Here is a 20,711-nt window from a genome sequence, read left to right as displayed (position 1 = left end):
GCCGTCATAGCCTACGAGAGATGGACCCCTCCTCCTCCCTCTCCTGGGACTAGGGGACTGGACCCACACATAGGCCTACACACACACCCTTGTTTGTCCTGTTCTCCCCTTGTCTTGTCTTGTCTTGTTTGTCTTATATGTTGTGCGTCTTATGTGTCGCTATGCCTGCATGGAGAAATTGCCCCTCGGGGATAAATAAAGTTTTTTGAATTGAATTGAATTGAATTGAATTGAATTAAGTAAGGGATAATGTATAGAACGCCGGTCATTATCGGAAAATAATTCCCGACAGGATGAACAGAACCCCGACGCGCAGCGGAGGGGTTTTGCTTCGTCCTGAAGGGAATTATTTTCCGATAATGACCGGCGTTCTATACATTATCCCGCTTATTATATGGCTACTTGCCAAAAAGAGAAATGAAACTTAACTCAATGTGTCTTTAGCAATGACTTGGCTACCGTTTGGTGGCTTCCGCTAACTTCTAGAAAATAAATAGTTCGCCACAGTTGACAGTTGTTAGGTGTTGCCTGGCAACATACTTGGTAACTTTCAATGAAATTCCATTGCAACCAGCGAACGGCTTTGTTGCGGATTGATATGAAAGACGTGAATTAGAAGCACAAAACCCGTTGCCATTGACAGCGGTCATTATAATACTTTCACCGGTGATTATACATATTAATCACCGGTAGAACGTTGGGGAGGCCCATTCAAAGTGAATGGGAGCTCTCTCAACATTCTAGAGAGCCATATAATAACTTCGTATAACCTGCTACCTTTGAAGTAGTTCCCGTATCACACTTGAATATTAATTCGCCAAACTCGTTGCGAAGTTTAATTGAACTGTCACGTTGCATCCAAGCTGAAATACAGACGTGCAGAACCATAGTAACATTGTAGCATATGACGGAGGTGGATTGTAGCTAGTTTGATGCCATGTAGGCTATAAAAGTAGCGATCTTTCAAAGTTAAAGTTAATCAGAATCCTGGGATATGCCCGCTTGACAACGGGAGAGATAGAACTAACGACTGGCTTTTGACCGTAGCAACCAGCCATTTAGAACTAACGACTGGCCTTTGGCCATTCTCGATGTCAGGTTCCTACGTCACAGTCCTCCGCCATATTGGAATTGGGGAAAGAACATCGTCTCCGCCATAGGAACCCATTCAATTTAGCGTCAAAAGGTAGTAGTCAAACTTTTAATTAACGTGTCATTTCTATAATTTGAGTCATTAGCTGGAGAGACTAAGGCCTGATATATACACAAATCGAATTAGGTAGGTTTGGATTATACGAGATGCCCGTACGAGGTACGTGAAGACCGGTGGATCTTCACTAAAAAATGAATGGGTTCCTATGGCGCTGCATGGCAGAGATGTTTTGTTTCCCCCATTTCAATTTGGCTGCGGCCATGAACCTGACATCGATTTGTGTATATATCAGGCCTTAGTCTATCCAGATAATGACTCAAAGTTAAAAAATGACACGTTAATTAAAAGTTTGACTACTACCTTTTGACGCTAAATTGAATGGGTTCCTATGGCGGAGACGATGTTCTTTCCCCAATTCCAATATGGCGGAGGACTGTGACGTAGGAACCTGACATCGAGAATAGCAACCATCCATTTAGAACTAGTAACGGCAGTTTTGTCCTGCAAGTAGAAAGTTGATATGTGGCGGAAAGTAGTCCCACAGTCAAGACAGTTTTAGCGATGTTAACGGACGCAACGGTGGAATTATGAATACAAACGGGAGATAAGCGGGATAACGGCCTTCGAAGTCGACCGGTTCGATGGAAATAATGGCACGGCGGAGGTAACTCCGTCTCCGTGCTTCGCACGTCGCCGGAGTTCTAGACCTCCACCGAGCCATTATTTCCATCGAACCGGTCACCTCGTCGGCCGTTATCCCTTACTTATGTGCCACCCTTCTCTGGGTTTGTGCCACCCCATCAAAATATGTCTATCGACACTGACAGACCATAAATGATGTAGGCTATGTGAATATCAGGAACTGAGATTGTGTTCAGAGCAGAGGTTCAACTTAGTATTGGGGGGGATAGCCTACTAACTTTGGCCGGGTTTCCCAAAATCATTAAGAAGCTCTTAAGTCCTAAGAACTTCTAAAGAAGTTATATATAGGAGCGTTCTTAGAACATTCTTACAACGCTCCTAAGAAGTTCTTAGCACTTAAAGGGATATTCCGCCATTTTTGGAAAAACGCTCATTTTCCACCTCCCCTCGAGCAAAACAATCGATATTTACCTTGTTCTCGTTCATCCAGCCATTCTGTGAGTCTGGCGATACAACTTTTAGCTTCAGCCTAGCATAGATCATTGAATCGGATTAGACCATTAGCTTCTCGCCTGCTAGCTTCATGTTTAAAAGTGACTAAGATTTCTGGTAATTTTCCCATTTAAAACGTGTCTCCTCTCAAGTTAGAAAGTGCAATAAGACCAACTGAAAATGAAACCTGCCGTTTTTCTAGGCTGATTTGACATGGAACTACACTCTCATCTGGCGTAATAATCGAGGCAACTTGCAAACGTACCATAGGCGCAGTGATATCGTACGCAGCATCTGAAAATAGTCCCCATAGACAACAAGCAGTAGTAGTGCCAGTAGTGTGCAAGTGTGCACTTTGAACCCTTTCAGCCTCTCAAACTCAATCACCTATCGTCAAATGTAAGTTAAATCTCAGAAGGTTCAGGGCTTAGACCTTGGATTTCGTAACTCCACAGTAACCGTCGGCCTCCTTGTTGTTCTGACCTGACCAAGTTGCTCCCATATCTTTTTCATTCATGAAACGTTGAGCTAGGAGGAACAGGCAACAGATCAAGCCTCAAATTGGATTTCTTCTGCTTCTGTGAAATACCTGTCTGATGCCAAAGCAATCCATCCTAACAAAATGGGAAAACTGTTTTGATGTAATTACGTCAATACTGGGCACAGATAGCCAATATGTTAGCATGCAATCCAGCTTGCACTAGATCGGCTTTTGTGATACCACTTTGTACCAGGTTTGGCCCTGTACAATGGAAAAGAAGAGTGTGACTGTTCAAGACCTTAAAAACATGAACAAAATGACCTAGAAGTCAAAGTCAAGTTTATTCATAGCACATTACATAAACAAAGTAAAAAAGCAAAGCATAGCAAATAACAATATAGGGCAGTAGTTTAAAATGAAAGTACATAAATTAGAATTAAAAACAACAACACACGCTACCATCATTGTAAGACAGAGTCTGATCAGGAAGAACATTTGATCAGTTAGTATAGCAGAACACGTCTAAAACATTTATCAGAAACTGCTTCACAGAATCCTATTTTATAGACCAAGGTTTTAAACAGAATGGCACTCAGGTAAAGGTACACATTTAGCTATGTTTTCATTTGTCCATGAAAGATCTGAGCTAGAAGTAATAATTAAACAATGACTCTTTTATAGGATACATGTATTGAGGTAAGTCAGCTATATAACTTATCAAACAGTATAATAAAAACCATAGAATGTAGGTTATAGGAAATGCTATTGGCTTAAGCCCTGGTTTATTAGGTATTGTTACTCATTAATGTTGTTTCAGAAGCATCTGGACCGGAGCTTAAAGATCTTCCCTCTTCCTCTTTTTCTTCCTCTCTTTATTCTCATGGAATACATTGCCATCTGCCTGCTTCTTCCAAGTCACTTTCACATCTGAAGACAATTGCAGTCTTTCATGAATCTGATGGAGAGAGGACATGGTAATTGGTCATGAAATGCATGTTGTACCACGATCTGTTACTACTACTGTAGTACATCTCTGATGTGACCAATTAAAATACAGATCCTCTTTACTATTCAATCATTCTAGAATCATTCGATCATTTGAAAAGGTTCAATTGCAACACATTTTACACACCACTTATATCAAGTGTTGTCTTACATTTACATTAGTCATTTTTCCAAAGTGACTTACAAAAAAGGGAAACAAACAAGGTACAATGTGTCAAGGACATGTTACTGGAGCAATACATACAGTACTGGCATATAATCAATTTACAGTTCTAAAAGGAGAATAGTCAAGTGGTGCTAGATTTAGCATGTCTGGCTGTTGAGGAGGTACTCTAAGAAGAGATGTGTCATTTTGACACATTATGTGTGAGCTCAGGGACGACACGATTTTGTGTTAATTTCGTGTAGCTACAAAAACAATATAAACAAGCAAACAAAAAACAAAAATGTACATATTTTTGTAGATACACATTCTGTTTATTGTTTTGAGATAGCTGAACTCTGTTTTTCACCAAGCCAGCCACACAATTGCTGTGTTGAAATTGACACAAAATGTGTCGTCCCTGAGCACACACATAAATGTGTCAAAATGACACATCTCTTAGAGTATACTCTCTAAAGAGCTGCTTCGGTAGCCTGACGAGCCAGACCCACATCAAGATGTAGGGTCTGGACACTCACCGTAGACAGGGCGCAATCGGAGGGGTGGGATAAACAGTTGTCTTTCAAATTCCCTCCCCGCAATAGGATAACGCTAAACGAATCATCTTCTTGTTTTCAAGTAGCAGGATGCGTAACCTTCCCTCTCCGCGCAATAGGATAACGCTAAACGAATCATCTTCTTGTTTTCAAATAACAGGATGCGTTACCGTCGCAACTTCTGGTCGCATGTCAGTCACCATTATGTTAAGCCCACCCACCGACTCTATACATGCTGTGATTGGAACGCTGGTGCTGGGGGTTCTCAGCTCCCTGGCTCAATGGATCGTGCCTAGACTGCCCCGCCAGCCAAATTACATTTGCTGCCGCTAGGGGCGTCTAGATTTCTAGGCTACTGCTTCGGTATTTTTTTTTCAGGTAATAATTTTTTTCAAGTAATCAGGGAAGTCCCTGCTCTGGTGGGAACTGGTAGCCAGTCACCAATGATGAATAATAGACAAGAAAAGTTTGGGTTGCTCTTAGCGTACGGGTGGCAGAGCCAGTCCTTAGCGAAGTTCATGGAAGTGTACTGTTGGTCTACTTGTTTTGTGCCAGATGTCAGTTATAGAATAACACTAATAGTAATAATAATAATCTTTATTTATAGAGTGCTTTTCTAAACAAAGTTACAAAGTGCTTTACATAATAATAAACAGATCAAAGAGTGTAATTTAACCATGGGTTAGGGTTAGATTGGTTGGATTGGGCAGGCCCCATAGCACACAGTTTGTCCAGACATGATATTCATGAGCTCAGAGTGGAGCAGAGTGAGTCAAATTATTTTCTGTGACCCAACAACCTTTTCACCCTCTACCCCCATGTCTTTCTGTAGTATTTGGCCCATTGCACTCGTTTCTGTGTAGGTGTTCCTGAGAACCTACTGTATAGCAATGGGACCCTCATATTGGGACTGCACTTTATACTCTCACTTGCTTTTTATTTAAAAAAAAAAAATCTTGATCTTTCCTCTTCACACACACAGAGAAAAAGCTGAACACCAAACAACATTTCACTACATGTTTTACGTTAGTATTATGTGAGAAATAAACTTCCTTGTATCTTTATATCCTTGTATACGCCTTTGGTACTGTACATCATGATTTTCAGGGTGATACTCACCTGCTGTAAAATGGCTGCCTGTACTTTAGGATCCTCCATATTGATGGCAGTCTCAGATTTCAGTTTCACTTTGATGGTCTTTCTTTCTTTAATCTCTTTCTCTGGAACAAGACATTCATATTTTAGACAAAAAGGCTTCAACTTTGATGTCAAGCTTTACTAATAGAATGCTTGGCATTCTCAATCTTTGGTGCTCTGATAGAACGTATTGTATTATATCTATAGATAGATGACGATACACCAAAGCTTGATTTTGGTTAAAAATCAAACCAGCTTTTGTTCAAATCCACACACTACTAGAAAATGTAGTTTAAACATAGTAATACATTTATCAAAAGGTTCAACATCTATTCTGGTAGCCTATAATTGATACAATTGGCTATGAGCTATACAAACACATTTGATAGACATTCGTAGCGCCCAATAAACGACTCTGGGCATTCATAAACCACGCCTCAAATACAGGATGAATCAGGATGAATGATCATCCTGACTGATGATCATTCTTTATGTAGATCAGTGAGGATCGAGGCCCGAGGAGTGAGGATGTACAGTATAAAAGCCCAAATGAGAGGCACCCCACATCTCGATTGGCACCACAACGCCTCGTCACCCCCTACAGTTTGGAAGTACTATGTTCAGCTTTATCATTCGCATTAACGAAAGAAAGATCTACATGTAAGTATATCGAGGGCTGAGAACCAAAAGGGCGTAAGTGACATTTTGGTCAAAATTGAGTTATATATATCACCTGAAAGCTCTTGATGAGCTCTCTTAGCTGACAAAATTGTAGAAGTAAAATATTTATAAATATATAGTTATTGAAAAAAAAAAAAAAAACACAGGTCTTTAACTGTGAACATACGCCCCTTTGGTTCTCAGCCCTCGATAAACTGTATTATATATATTTTTTTTTTAATGTTTTTTTACATGTTGGATTGATAAACTTACCCTTTTGGCATAAGAAAGGAAGCAGGGCTGTACATGTCCTGTCTCCCCACAAGCCATCACTTGGTGTTATGACTGCACAGTACTCGTTTGAATTAACAGGGTTGAAAAGCTCACCAGAGGACCAATATTGGAAAGAGGAGTTGCTACCATCTGACCATTTCCAGGAGTCTCTGATGAGTCCAATCCAAAAAGATTTTTTCTGTGCAATCTCATGAAGCTGCTGATTCTCCTTCAAATTTCTGATGCTGGCCAGGTCTTTGTACTTCTCTCGGCAGTAGGCCTTAGCTGAATGGCCAGTTTTGCTCTCATTTATCAACGTTGCATTGAGATTTTCTGCAGGAGATGTGCATGTAGTTGATGTAAAGCAAAGGTAGAATATTGAAAATGATGGTTTAACTTTGCACATTTTGCTCAATTCTGTTCCAATACAAATGAAAAACAGATTAAAAGTGCGATTTGGAGTTTTGTTCAGTTTCAATTCAGTTATGTTGCTCTTTGTTTACTTCTTGTCTAGGCTAAATCTATGTAGGAAGACAGTAGCTCCGTAGTAATGATGTGAGAGGACATTTGGGAGGGAGGGATACATTTGATTATGGAAATTAACATCAATGGAAGCATTTCATCATGGACATAACAATGAGTTCAAGAACCCCTGCAACCCTGGCTCCTTTTAGGCTTTTACGTAAACTAGTGCAGAGCCCGTAGATGTGGCATTTTGTTGTTCGTAAAACATGAAATTTGGCACTGCACACACTCGTGCCATTAGGATGGCACCCACCAAATTTGAGAGCAGTCGGATGAGTGGTCCTAGAGTTATGCGTGGAACAGACAGGCTGACACCTTAATTGCATTAATAGATGGATGGCTAGATGCAGTAAATCAGTGCATGAAAATCAGACCATGTTACAGGTGAACAATCAGGTGACTCACCATCATAACAGAAAAATATGTGCTGTTCATCGCAGGCCGCATCATGCCATTTCCCATTACCCTCAAGGGCTCTCACACATTCTTCATTGGGTTCTAAAGTGGGCTGGGTCGTGTCCCAGTTTCTAAACTCATATTCTCCTGGACTATAAAGGGATTTGTCCTCGAGTGACCACTTCCACAGGTCGACATCTGTTTTATAAAGCCCAATCCAGACGGCACTTTTCTCATTTTTAATAATGCTCTTAACTCTACTTATATCCTCCATGTCATGAATTGTAGCCAAGTCGATGTATGCGTTTCTACAGTGTGTCTGTGCATCAATCCAGTTCTTCGTTTCATTCACAAAATGATACTCAGGTTTACACAGAATTACTCCGCTGAAACCTATGCGGAAGACAATAATGAATGAGCTCAATCACACATTTTCACATTCAGAGGGTTACATACTGATCATACACTTGAAATGTAGTGCCGTTTTGGACCAGTCAACCAAAAATACCTGTGATTAAAATGCCTCTTTTTTGACTATGCATTAAATAAGTGGTTATGGGATGGGTTGACATGGCCCCTGGATGCCAACATACGAAACATATTTGGTCATATAGGCCCTATTATTCACAGAAAACTGTTCGGCCATCTTCAGGCCAGCTGGTGTACAGTCACTAGATGTACTCATACATATGGGATAATGTATTGTCCGCCGGTAATTATCGGAAAATAAGTCCCGACAGGTTGAACAGAAGTTCTGACTTAAATATTTGTATACTACAATACTTTCTGCCTTGCAGGCTAACAGATGACAGAAGTCACTGAGTGACATCTGTCACTGTCACTGAGTGTAGGCGGTAGGGCTTATCTAAATGAGATGCAAAAAGCACAGAATTTCCTATCAGCCCCAGCCGTGGCGTGACTGGCTGGGGCACCTGCACCACACGTCGGCAACCCGGGTTCAATTCCCGCCCCGTGTTCCTTTCCGGATCCCACCTCAATGCTCTCTCCCACTCACTTCCTGTCTCTCTCTACTATCCTGTCATTAAAGGCAAAAAATATACTTAAAAGTATTGCTAGCACAATACTGAAATATTCCTTTCATGAGGGGATAAATTAAGTAGATTTGTCTGTTTGTCTGTCTCAAGCAGTATGTTACACGGTTGTAAAGGAGTGCCTGTGTGTGTGTGTGTGTGTGTGTGTGTGTGTGCATCAGAGGAGTATACAATGAATGTCATTTTTGATTACGGTAAAAGGTTTCTTTTTCATGAGCAGTTGTCAACATTGCTGGGCAACAGGAGTGGTGGTGCATCTATCAAAGGTAAAGGGCAGGATATGTTGAGTCTTTGAAGTGCATTTAAGAATTCCACTAGACCACCTAATTTCATAAAAATGTTGGCCAGGTCTGGTCTCTGGTCACAGAAAAGGCCAGGTTGAACACATAAGTATTACCTAGGCCCTCAATTGGGACACGCTTGTCTATCTAAGATTAAAACTTTCAATATTTTTTCCATAACACAGATCCTGTACTCACCCATATTATAGCAGAATGATTGGATTTCTTAGGTTTGCGGCACAGATATTGCATTATAATAAATAAATAAATAAATAGATAGATAGATAAAATGTCTTTACTGACAAATGAAGTGTCATACACACTGACCTGAGATCAGAAGAACAAATGGCAAGACTCGCTCCATTGCTGTAACATAAACAGTTTCCTGTATTCAAGGGAATAATCTACTGTACACATTAAAACACTTCTACATAAACTCCCTCATAGTTGTGTACATAAATCACCTGGATACACCCACACAGTTTTAACAGATCAAGGAGTAAATTTACATGTTACAATACAGAAAGTACTCTGTAAAAAAATGTCACCAGAACAAATTTGAGAGATACTGTATCTCTAATTTACGAGGCAGTAGTTTAACAAAAAAAAATGCAAAAATTAAAATCCATTTTCTATCTTTTCAAATGGCGTCAGAATTTTCTCTTACGTCAGAAGTTCCTCCTTCCATTCATCCTTGATTGCACATGTTGGTTTATAAAGAGACTATAAACAACAAGACTAGACTACAAGTATTTCTCCTTTAATTTATGGAACAAGAAATGTGCTTAAAAATCCACTGAAATGTATGAAGTCATTTTGAATTTTAAATGTCATAGAATGCAGTTGGGTCAGTTAATTTCAGGGCTGCTTTTATAAACAGCTCAGACATTGTGTCGGAGTTCAGGCATGTGACACGTTTGCTGGCTTCAAATTCAAAATGAGCATATTTTCCATCAAAAACTGTTACTGCCCATCCCTGACTCGTGTTTTTTTATTGTTATTATTACCGCAGTAAACCGTCTTGGATGTCTGCAGTCAAATGCCTCCAATGTCTCCCTAGATTCATGATGTAGAATTGTGCATACAGTATGTGTGGGTGTGATGTGAAATATAGAACAAAGACAAAACAATCTTACCTTGAATGTCTGTTCTGTGAACTCCCTATATGTCTGTCTCTCAAACTCAGACTTGATGTTTGTGTTTGTTCTACTGAGGCTATACAGTTCACTGTATATGCAAAGTGAGAACACTCTGGTAGGATATTTGAATTTCAATTCAGATAACTTATTCAAATGGTAATGTGATGTAAACACCCAAATGCAAAATTTCAGTAATGGATAAGACCACAGGCAATGATATTTCAAAGGGATAGCCTACAATAGTTACCTACAGACCTACGGACACAGTTTTCTGTGAATATCTCAAGAACCATATACTGTGCCCACATGCACGTGAACACACACACACACACACACACACAGAGAGAGAGAGACACACGCAGTATTGTCTTAATGCAGGTATTGCATTATAATTCAATTAAAAAAATGTCTTTACTGACAACTGAAGTGTGGCATACACGCTGACCTGAGATCAGAAGAACAAATGGCAAGACTCGCTCCATCACTGTAACATAAACAGTTTCCTGTACTAGTTCAATTTTGCATGCGGATGACCAACGGACCCGATTTTTTTCGCACCGCACTGTTCGGACCCATTCGCATACGGTCTGCGAATCTCCATAGGAAATGAATGACTTCCGGCCGTTTCGCAGCCGTATCTACTGTGCCAATGTGAAGGCGGCTTTAAACTATTTTAGCGAACGGAGCGCCTAAATTACGCGCTCGGTTTAGCCTGCCTGTCAAACGCATGATTGTTTGAAGTGCGTGTGCTTCTTTGAGAGGGGAATCGATGTAAGTTGTAAACTACGTGATACGTTTACGTCTACGTTTAAAAGGCATGTATAATTGTGTGTAGTCCTATTATCCAAAAAATCCAGCTCCAAATCCTTGCTAATCGAGCAAGTGATTGTTTGGCCAAAAGCGAAAATAAGCCTATTCTGACCGAGAAGAAGTGCATTCATATCAGGCAAGCAGAGGTATGCTAGAAGTTTGTAGTAATCGCCCTGTTGCCCTAGGTTAACGTGGACTTTTCTGTTTTTTGTTTGTTTTATTATTTATTTAACATTTGTTTATCTGTTTGTATGTCCTGTATGTCTTGGTGTCACGGGTACGCTGGCGATTACGCCACTCCGTCCGGCATCTTGTCTTGTTATTTTGTGAATTTGTTTTGTTTGTTGTGTTGATATGGGTACGCTGGCGACTACGCCACTCCGTTTCGGCACTGTCTCTGTGTCTCTGTGTTCTGTAAAGCGCTTTGGGTTGCACTCAGTGCACGTTAAATGCGCTATATAAATAAAATTACCTTACCTTTACCTTACCTTACCTTACTACAGGTAGACTATTCAAGGGAATAATCTACTGTGCACATTTAAAACACTTCTACATAAACTCCCAAATGCACGTGAACACACACATACACAGAGGCACGCAGTAAACAGGCAGACATACACACGCATACACACCTGCACACACTCACACATGGACACATACAGTACTGTACACGCATGCATGCACAAACACACCCACATGCATGCATACACACGCACACACACACTGCTGCCATTTTGGTGCCCTTAGGCCCCCCCAAATACAAATGAATAACAATAATGATAATAATAATAATAATAATAATTGATTGTAATTAATCTTATATTGTTAAAACATATAAATGATAACTCCAACACCTGAAGTAAAAGTAAAAGTCCTATTTACAGACCATTACTGTGTGTGTCTAATTCTGAAGAAATACTGTTTGATTTCTAAATGGTGCATTGTCACGTTAAGCCTTTATGTTATCTCTTTACAAGCCTCGTTCGTTTGAGCTGAGTTTGTTTGTTAACAATAATATTCACAATATTAAGTTGTTATAAGCAGCCTTCATTGCTTTGGAAATGGAAGTGTGTGACATGTTGCTTCACATTTCTGTTTGCAATTGAAAGTGAGCTAGATGTACTGCACAGCGGTACACAATATGACTGCCGCTCAGGTCTGCACATTCTCTTCTCAAAAATAAATTACGCCTGTCAACTTTCCTGTATCTCTTATTTGTGCTATTTATATGCATACTGTATCTCCTACTCTTGCAGCTCATGTGTATAAATGAGTGTGTGCATGTTTGAGTTTGCTTTTGTTTGCATCCTGCAATTTACAGAATTCATTTTGACCAAAATAAAGTTTATTTCGTCTACGACAGTGAATAGTGCATTAAGCCTCTTGTCCATGAAAGGAAAAGGCCACCAGTCAGTTTCGTCCACGAAACGGTGTGATCTCTAGTGTTTCGTGGACACATGGTTTCATAATGTATGTATTCCGTCACACAAAAGCGCATTATGTCCACGAAATGAGGCATGTTACATTTGGCGGCCCATACAGATTAGTTAAACCATTCAGGTGATGCAGAGCATATGCAAACTGACTGGTGTTTTTCCTCCCTCTGAGTTTCTTAGCAACAACTTTCTGAGAGCAGCTCTTTGCTATGGGTCCCAACCTTGGGCAGGTGACGAATCACAAAGGACACAAAATGACACAAACCAAAAGCAAAGGTTTTACAGTATGTTCCCAGTTGTAACATGTCCACAGGCCTCTTCAACTGAGCCAGGTGCAGAGGTATCAGGTTGTCACCTGGCCTCAGGGTATACTGCTGCTGAGTGCAGTGATTGGCTCCACTGCACAGCAATAAAAGTTTTGATTTGAGTTGTTTACACAGTAAGAAATGTACAATTCTGAACAGACATGAACTAGGCTATACCACCACCAAGCACTTGAAATTGACAAATGACATGACAAATTGAGAATTATTACTTTTTATTACTTTTTGCAACAGATTTGTGAAGACTGTAACTCTGCCCAGCACCTTCCTCACTGTCACTTGTGTGACTTTAATTCCAGATCTCATTAGATCACCACTGATTAAGCTGTTATTGTAAGAGGGGGAAAAAGTGCAGCTGTCATGCTAAATTCTTTAGTCAGTGTGGGTCAATGTGTTTGTCCATAAATGTAGGAGCAGGCTTCACTCAAGAGTTATATTATATTTAGAGTGCTGACCAAATTATAGACTGTATGTGTGAGGAGTGTGTAAGGTCACACTGAGGAAGGCAGAACGGCGAAACGCGTCTGTGGAATAAATGGTGATTATTTATGCATAGTGCGGCCTTTTTTTTTACTGTTTTTCAATGTGTTTGACCCTCACCGGATTCGCTAGGAAGCTAGCTGTGTCAGAGTGTTCACTTATGATCCCCTTTGGATTAACATGGAATTAATTTGAGTGTAACTGAAGGTTACAGCATCGGCAGTCATAGACTGTCAACCAGCATGTGAAATCTGACGTGCTATATAAACCACGATGCAAGCATATCAGTGAACACACCTAACTCTCTATCAACTGAGCTGACTGCCTGACTGAAGGTAGGATACGTCTGAGTGAAGGAGAGGTTTGCACATTCACATAACACAGAAAATAATTAATGGTACAGAAAAATACATTTTAGAGGACAAATAAATAGGACAATTGATTCTTTTAAATTACAATATAGACAAAACTTTGTCCCAAATCTACTAATGTTTTATTGTGCAATCCTTATACTCTAGAAACTGATGTATTATCTTGATGAAAGTGATTACGCTAATTTGAATGTGCTTGTCTTTCACAGGATGGCCCGTATCACACTGTGCACTATTCTGCTCTTTCTGTCTGCACTAGCTCTGCGGTCACAGTGCTTCCACCTGCCACACTGTGAACTGGTCAATGCCACTGTGTCCGTGGAGAAAGCGGGCTGCCCCAGGTGCCTGGTGTTCCAGACCACTATCTGCCAGGGACATTGCCTGACCAAAGTATGTTTGGGTGTATATATGAGTGTGTGTGTGTGTGTGTGTGTGTGTGTGTGTGTGTGTGTGTGTGTGTGTGTGTGTGTGTGTGCGTGCGTGTGTGCCATTCTTCCTGCCAGGCTATGTGCCATTTTGTATCTTTTTGAATTATATTCATGTCTGAAGACTGGGAAAGCTATGGCAACTTTAACCTTAACATTCAAATTTCACTGATGATGCTGCTGTTTCATGTTTTGGAGGCCCACACCTCTGTATTTTCATGCTTTGTCCTGCGTATACTGTCAACGTCATTGTGACTTTCTAGAAGTTATGTAAATCATAGTAATTCTTGCAAACATGGAAAACATTTTTGTTTATATTTGCATTTTCCAGGAGCCTGTCTACAAAAGCCCATTCTCCATGGTGTCCCAGCACGTGTGCACATATGGCAACTTCCGTTATGAGACAGTTCAACTGCCAGACTGTGACAATGGCGTGGACCCTTCCGTGAGCTATCCAGTGGCCCTGAGCTGTGAGTGTAGTTTGTGCTCCATGGATACTGACTGCACCCTGGGGAGCGTGGCGCCTGATTTCTGCATGCGTGAGAGAATGGAGGTCTATGACAGTCCGAGACTGCCTCACTATGAATATTAGCTGCCCATGACGACAGTTTTTGCTGAATTCCAACCTCATGCATTTTATTGATTTAATAAGCACTCCAGTAAAGTAGTGGGGTGCAATGTTGCGCCAATGGATGGTCTCTTCTCTCAATAAATGTCTCTAACAATCTAACACTCGGTGTTTACAATATTCTCTGCCTACTCTGGAAAAATGTGGTAGAATTGGTTGACCCTCTACTATGTCCACATTTACAGCTGAGGTGCCCTTGAGTAAGGCACCTAACCCCCAACTGCTCAGGGTGCCGCAGCAGAGCAATGTTGTCGATGCCACTTCGAAATCCAGTGACACTGAAGTCATGGAAACGTAATGTCAGACTTCTGTATTCTATCACCGTTGAAACCACTGTCAATGGCAATGGGTTTTGTGCTTCTGATTTAAGGTTAAGGTAAGATACGTTTTTTTGTTGGCCAGGGCAGCTACTACAGAGCCATGCCCCTATACAGACATCATTGGACATGTCATTGTGCCATCCAGTTCATGTAGAAGAAACAAAATATATAAAACTGAAAATATATAAAAGTTCTCATTATTTAACTGAAAATATATAAAAGTTCTCATTATTTGACATTATTTGACTAAACATGGATAACATAATTAACCAATTCCACAAATCAGTTTAAATGGAGGAAAACTGGGGCATCTTCAGAAGGAAATTTGTATCGAGATAACAAGCATGTAACAATACAACAAAGAAATTATACTTTATGTTCTAAAGTTTCTAGTTAATTCATGACATACGTGTATTTAATACGTGCATAAATAGACATGAAGTAAGGACACAAGCATTTAAGGGATCATATTCCACCATTTGGGGAATTAAGTTCATTTTCCACCTCTCATTGAGCAAAACAATTGATATTTACCTTTTTCCTATTCATCCAGCGGTTCTGTGAGTCTGGCGATACAACTTTTAGCCCCAGCCTATTATTCAAATTCATATTCAATTTGCTATTTGCCTAGGCCTATTTGATATACAGAAACTGTAAGATAAAATAAGACTTTATTAAATCCCACACCTAGGAAATGTATTTGTGCATAAATAGTAGTGCAATAAAGTAAAAGAAAATTGTATACGTCCAGCATACAAGCATACCTAAAAAAAACCACAAAGTAAAGCAACATGCCATAGGGGCATAGATGTACATGCCATGTTTCACAATAAGTTGAGGCAAAAGTGGTCCTTCACATATTTATATGGTGGACCACTATCACATGTACAATGGAAAATGCATACTATACATGGTGGACCACTATCACATGTACTATGGAAAATGCATGCTATACATGGTGGACCACTATCACATGTACAATGGAAAATGCACACATTCATATTGAAGTCCAGAACATTCATGACAATGGTGTTATACATTCTCCTGTGAAAGTGTTCTTTCTTACATACTGCACAGCCACTGTCTCATGGAGGAGATGAGAGGAATTGGCCATAATGAATTATTATAATGAAAATATTGACAGCTGTCTGTGTTGTATTGAAAGTCTGCGGTGTACAGAGTGAAGAGAAACGGGGAGAGCACTGTGCTGCAGACCACCACATCTGGCTCACAGCCACGTACACGTAGCCTCATGTACTGTGGTCTGCTGGTGATGATCAGGGACGTTGCTAGACTTGTTACAACTGTTTGGGGTTTTCAATTAATGCTAACCTTTTATCTCAGAAATCCCCATTAGGCAGTTGAGAACGGGAGCTTATGCTATGAGCCAGACTGAAAAGAACATGCCAAATAATAGCTCTCTAATATATACAGTTTCAAATCCATTCCCACAAAGACACACAGACAGAAAACAGCTGGAAAACAGTCAAGAACATGCCAAAGAAAAGACAATGATATGTATCAATGTATCTTGCATTGTTTAATTTGAAGTCAACCATTTAGATTGTCCAAAAACAGAAACATTTTAGGTGACCCTAGGTAATCTATCTTTGATTAGTTACAAGTTGTCACTAGTTGTTACGGCTGCAAAAGATATTGGGATATCTGTTTGATCTTGGTCATTTCTCACTCTGTGAAAGCACGGGCATGTCGCTTTGATATCCTTAACATCTGTCCTCATGAACACATATATAATGGGATCAAATAAAGGATTCAAATAGAGGAGAACTCTGGAGGAAATGAATAAGTAATAGAAGCTGTGGTGTGAGCGGATTTGGGGGTTAGCTGCAACTGTAATAAACATCACAATGTGAGGCAGAAAGAATACTGTGTAAATGCAGAGAACAAGGGCTAAGGTCCCTAAAATCTTTCTCCGTTCATGTTGACGTACAGATTTTGACCTGGAGAGGCCCCTCCATGTCCCCACAAAGAAGAACAAAACTAGTGGGTATGGGAGAAGGTGAAACACGATGGCACATAAACTGTATGTTTCATGAGTTAGGTGTCCAGTAACAATTAAGGCTGCAATGATTATCACTCCACTGATACATGATGACCAACATATTGCACACACAATGACTGACTTTTTGACTGTTTTGTGAAGTCGATACCAAACAGGATGAACACTCATGAAATACCTCTCTCCAGCAATGCACACCATAAAGCAAACATTACCAATCAATCCGAGGTTCATTACAGATTCCAGTACTTTCCGCAACATATTTGAAGGTAAACTCTTAGCAGCTGGAGAGGCAGAGATTTGAAGCACATCTGCGATGAGAAGGTTTATAACATATATTGGAGCTGCATGGTCTCTCTTGATCAGGGAGTACAGTCGGCGCATGGCTATACTTATGATGGGCAGTCCCACACACAATATCACCCAAGTAAGTGGCACCACATTAGAGAAGTCTCCAAAATCCATGTTGTTGTTAAATTTCTATGGTGCAAGAGCAGATGAAAAAGAAAAAAAAAATCAGTGATTAAAGAACACCAAGGCAGGTTGAATAAATTCATGATAAAAAAGATAGCAAACTAAATTTTAACAGCAAAAAAAGATTCTGCTTACGTCTGCCAACAATGGGTGAGATGTTGCCTCTGTTGATGAATGATTAATTAATGAATTGATGAATTGCTCTGAGAGAGCTGGAGATGTATAACGTACAGGCATCTTCGGTCACGTATGCGATATGGGGAAGAACATTGATGAAGCTTCTCCTTCCTTGTTCATAAACCTCACCACAAAACACATAGCCAAGAATGACACCGAAGCCTTTTTTGACACATAAGCAGGTATTTTTAAAAACGTTTGCTTTTTCTTCCTTCCCATATACTAGGGAGAGAGAGAGAGAGAGAGAGAGAGAGAGAGATTGGCAATTAAATTATGACAGACATAATGTAAAAAATATAGTCGCAAGTGGTGATGGCGGGCCCGAGCACCTGCAGTGTGCAACCCGTTGCATTTCGGAATCTAACAAAGCAACATGTGCGTTTGTCAAATACGCATATGATGTGTGCTACTTGATTTTGCATGTGTTCTACATTGGAAGCACTTGCTCTTGCCGGGTGTAATGTTTTACATTGATGGCAGTCACCGGGTGGCATTACACCACAAACATAGGCTAGGTTACAAAGATATGCTTTCAAGTTATTCGCTTATGACATACATTTTGTGATATGCAGTGCAATGCAGATAACAGCCGGCAGTTATCAATTAAAAAAGGGATCAGGTAAAAACATTTATCAGGTAAAAACATCTAATTTGCCCGAATTGAGTGATAACTCTCACTGCTCTGGGTTGTGTAATTCACCTCACTGTGTGTTCACTGTGTGCTGTGTGTTCACTAATTCGGTTAAATTGGGTTAAATGCAGAGAACTGAATTTCCCTCACGGGATCAAAAAAGTATATATTCTATTCTATTCTATTCTATAAAGTACACAATTAAGAAAAAACAACGGTGGGCCTGTTCATAATCAATTTGTATATCGTGTGTAATGTAACAATCTATTAATTATCATAACATTTTGTTAGCAATCTTAATCTTGAGGGCCCCCGCCAGGTAGGCTAGGGTTAGAGCCCTGTGTGCTAGCTTTTTTGTTGTTGCTGAAATTGATAGAAAAGGGATAGAAATAGACATTCCACTTCTTCTTCAAATTTGTACCATTTTCACATTTTTATGACATCATCATTTAGGCAGAGCTCCACAGGGCCTCCACATAACCAAATGTCCTCAGTCTGGGGAAAGCCCATGAATCAGCAAAATATGAGACACAGTTTTACCCCTCATACAGTAATGTAATGTACCTTTTTACAGTAGATTAAATGTCATGCTCATCACAGTAATAGTTTCTTCATAATATGATATATACTTTTGAGTAAAAAGATAAAATAGAGATTTCTGCAAAGCTTGTGCAAACCTTTTGTGTACAATTACAGTTGCACTTGTTGCACAAAATATCTGTATCACTTTCAATAAAGCCTTGGCCCCGCCATATTACATGCGGCAAGCACTGCAATGCAACCCATTACTTTCAATGGTTTGCATGCACAAAAACTGGTCTGCTTCTGTGCTTTGCATTTTGTCGCTCTTGCAGGTGCCGCGGTTAAAGTTGAAACAAGTTGAGCTTCGACTGTGACGTGCTGTAAATAATACTGTAGGTCTAGAGCCCAGCGGTAACCACAACAAAAATCTTTAGAACATTAACCTCAACCAAGATCAACCACAGCGCATGCTGCGTGCAATGTGATGGGGCCTTAACAGTCTAAAACTAGTCTGTGGGTCTCCAAATCCCCCCAAAAACACCACAAAATAGCCATTCCTACAGTAATAGTAGCTGAAGGGGCACTGAGGAGGTGCACTCATTCACACACACAAAAACACACCCATGCTTGTTAAAAAAAAGAAATGTAGATTTATTTAATATAACAATCTACAAATGTGTATAATTTGTAACATTCAAATGAACATAAAATAGAATACAATATAATACAATAAAACATCACAACAAATTGAAAAAAAAAAACTGTTCCATAATATGTGTATAGGAATATCTGTTTTCTGTTTTGTCCAGAATTAATAACCTTTCAGCATATATTTTTTTCAGTCACGTATGCTGCTATATGGGGAAGAGCTCTAACCAAAGCCTAGTTTCATACGTAGGCAGATATTTTTAAAAACGTGTTTTCCTTCCTTCACATATATAGATTCCATCCGCACGTACACTGTCTAGAACATGCCAAACAAGAGGCAGCGTAATAAATATTTGGTATACAGTAGTAAACCTTCTTCTTCACTTATAAATCTCACCATCAACAAAACAGATTGTCTAAAATGACACCCATTGACAGTGGCTTTAAGGCATTGAGGCTGTCATTTCTTGAATTTCCCCTTGGGGATCAATAAAGTATCTATCTATCTATCTATCTACTGTATCTATTTTGAATTACCCGTCACAGTCAGATCATAACAAATTATGCAAATAGAATTGCATGTGCCATTCATCAGTTCAAATAAATGAATGGAAAATTCAGTGAATAACAGGTCAACACGAGGAATAAATGTATACATACTGTACAAATATTCAAATATCTGGCCTTGTGTGTTTTCAAACAGGTAAATTGATATTCGTCATATCTACTGCAACCTTGGACCATTGCAGTGGACCTTTCTGACCAGAGGGGGGAGCTGACAGGCTGTGTGCTGCTACTCCATCCTGCTGAGGTGGTGAGATTATGGGTGCCTCTCATGTAAAGTTTATACGTCCTCCCTCGCTCTTCGGGCCTCGATCCTCACTGATCTACATAAAGAAAGATAGACGAAGGGATAGACTATCGTTGTTGCCGCCCCATCATTCTTTATGTAGATCAGTGAGGATCGAGGCCCGAGGAGTGAGGGAGGACGTATAAACTTTACATGAGAGGCACCTTATGAGGCTCATCACAGGAGAGCCACTTCCAACCATCCATCACAGGGTAGGAAAAAACAAAGGGAAGGAGAACCCTTGCAGTTAAAGATTTGGACTATGATCAGAACAGCTGTCAGTGCATGATCACCTACTATAGGCTGATTCAGTTTAGACTTGATCCATTTCTGATATTGGTGGGGGAAAACACACTCTAGTCATGTGGACATTGGTTAAATTGACAGCAAGGGGGGGCGCTGTGGCGCAGCAGGCTACAGTGCCCGTACCATTTACGGGTCTGAGTGCCCACGGGGACCCAGGTTTGAATCCGGCTTGCGGTCATATCCCAATCCCACCCCATCTCTCTCTCCCAATTGTTTCCTGTCCACCTCTTCACTGTCCTATACTAATAAAGGCAAAAAGGCCAAAAATATATACTTAAAAAAAAATTGACAGCAAGGCAAGAGGGTACTACATCATTGTGGGTGATGGAAAACAAATCCCATGAAACAGCAAAAT

At 40.1% G+C, this 20,711-nt stretch overlaps 2 protein-coding genes across 2 annotated transcripts; one reads left to right on the top strand and one right to left on the bottom strand.

Moving 5' to 3' along the window:
• Positions 1 to 3,159: 3,159 nt before the first annotated feature.
• On the bottom strand, positions 3,160 to 9,981 carry LOC134063616 (C-type mannose receptor 2-like). The gene is made up of 6 exons (XM_062519212.1): positions 9,933 to 9,981; positions 9,124 to 9,162; positions 7,473 to 7,856; positions 6,543 to 6,875; positions 5,592 to 5,692; positions 3,160 to 3,723 (listed from the first exon to the last, which is right to left on the bottom strand). The coding sequence occupies exons 2-6, from the start codon at positions 9,158 to 9,160 to the stop codon at positions 3,604 to 3,606; spliced, it is 975 nt and encodes a 324-aa protein (XP_062375196.1). The 5' UTR covers positions 9,161 to 9,162; positions 9,933 to 9,981; the 3' UTR covers positions 3,160 to 3,603.
• Positions 9,982 to 13,565: 3,584 nt separating this feature from the next.
• Positions 13,566 to 14,497, top strand: lhb (luteinizing hormone subunit beta). The gene is made up of 2 exons (XM_062519213.1): positions 13,566 to 13,745; positions 14,112 to 14,497. The coding sequence occupies exons 1-2, from the start codon at positions 13,566 to 13,568 to the stop codon at positions 14,370 to 14,372; spliced, it is 441 nt and encodes a 146-aa protein (XP_062375197.1). The 3' UTR covers positions 14,373 to 14,497.
• The last annotated feature ends 6,214 nt before the right edge of the window (positions 14,498 to 20,711 follow it).

Source organism: Sardina pilchardus, chromosome 18 (genome assembly GCF_963854185.1).
Source record: "Sardina pilchardus chromosome 18, fSarPil1.1, whole genome shotgun sequence".
Taxonomy (NCBI): domain Eukaryota; kingdom Metazoa; phylum Chordata; class Actinopteri; order Clupeiformes; family Clupeidae; genus Sardina; species Sardina pilchardus.
The sequence above is the reverse complement of the archived record's forward strand: the minus strand, read 5'-3'. Positions and strand labels throughout refer to the sequence as shown.

What these genes read in the sequence shown, in the direction of transcription:
- LOC134063616 (XM_062519212.1), bottom strand. Translation starts at nt 9,160, where the DNA reads ATGGAGCGAGTCTTGCCATTTGTTCTTCTGATCTCAG. An exon ending in ATTTGTTCTTCTGATCTCAG is followed by an intron (nt 7,857 to 9,123) that starts GTCAGTGTGTAT and finishes TCTTCCGCATAG; the next exon opens with GTTTCAGCGGAGTAATTCTG. An exon ending in AGGCAGCCATTTTACAGCAG is followed by an intron (nt 3,724 to 5,591) that starts GTGAGTATCACC and finishes TCTCTCCATCAG; the next exon opens with ATTCATGAAAGACTGCAATT.
- lhb (XM_062519213.1), top strand. Translation starts at nt 13,566, where the DNA reads ATGGCCCGTATCACACTGTGCACTATTCTGCTCTTTCTGTCTGCACTA. An exon ending in AGGGACATTGCCTGACCAAA is followed by an intron (nt 13,746 to 14,111) that starts GTATGTTTGGGT and finishes TGCATTTTCCAG; the next exon opens with GAGCCTGTCTACAAAAGCCC.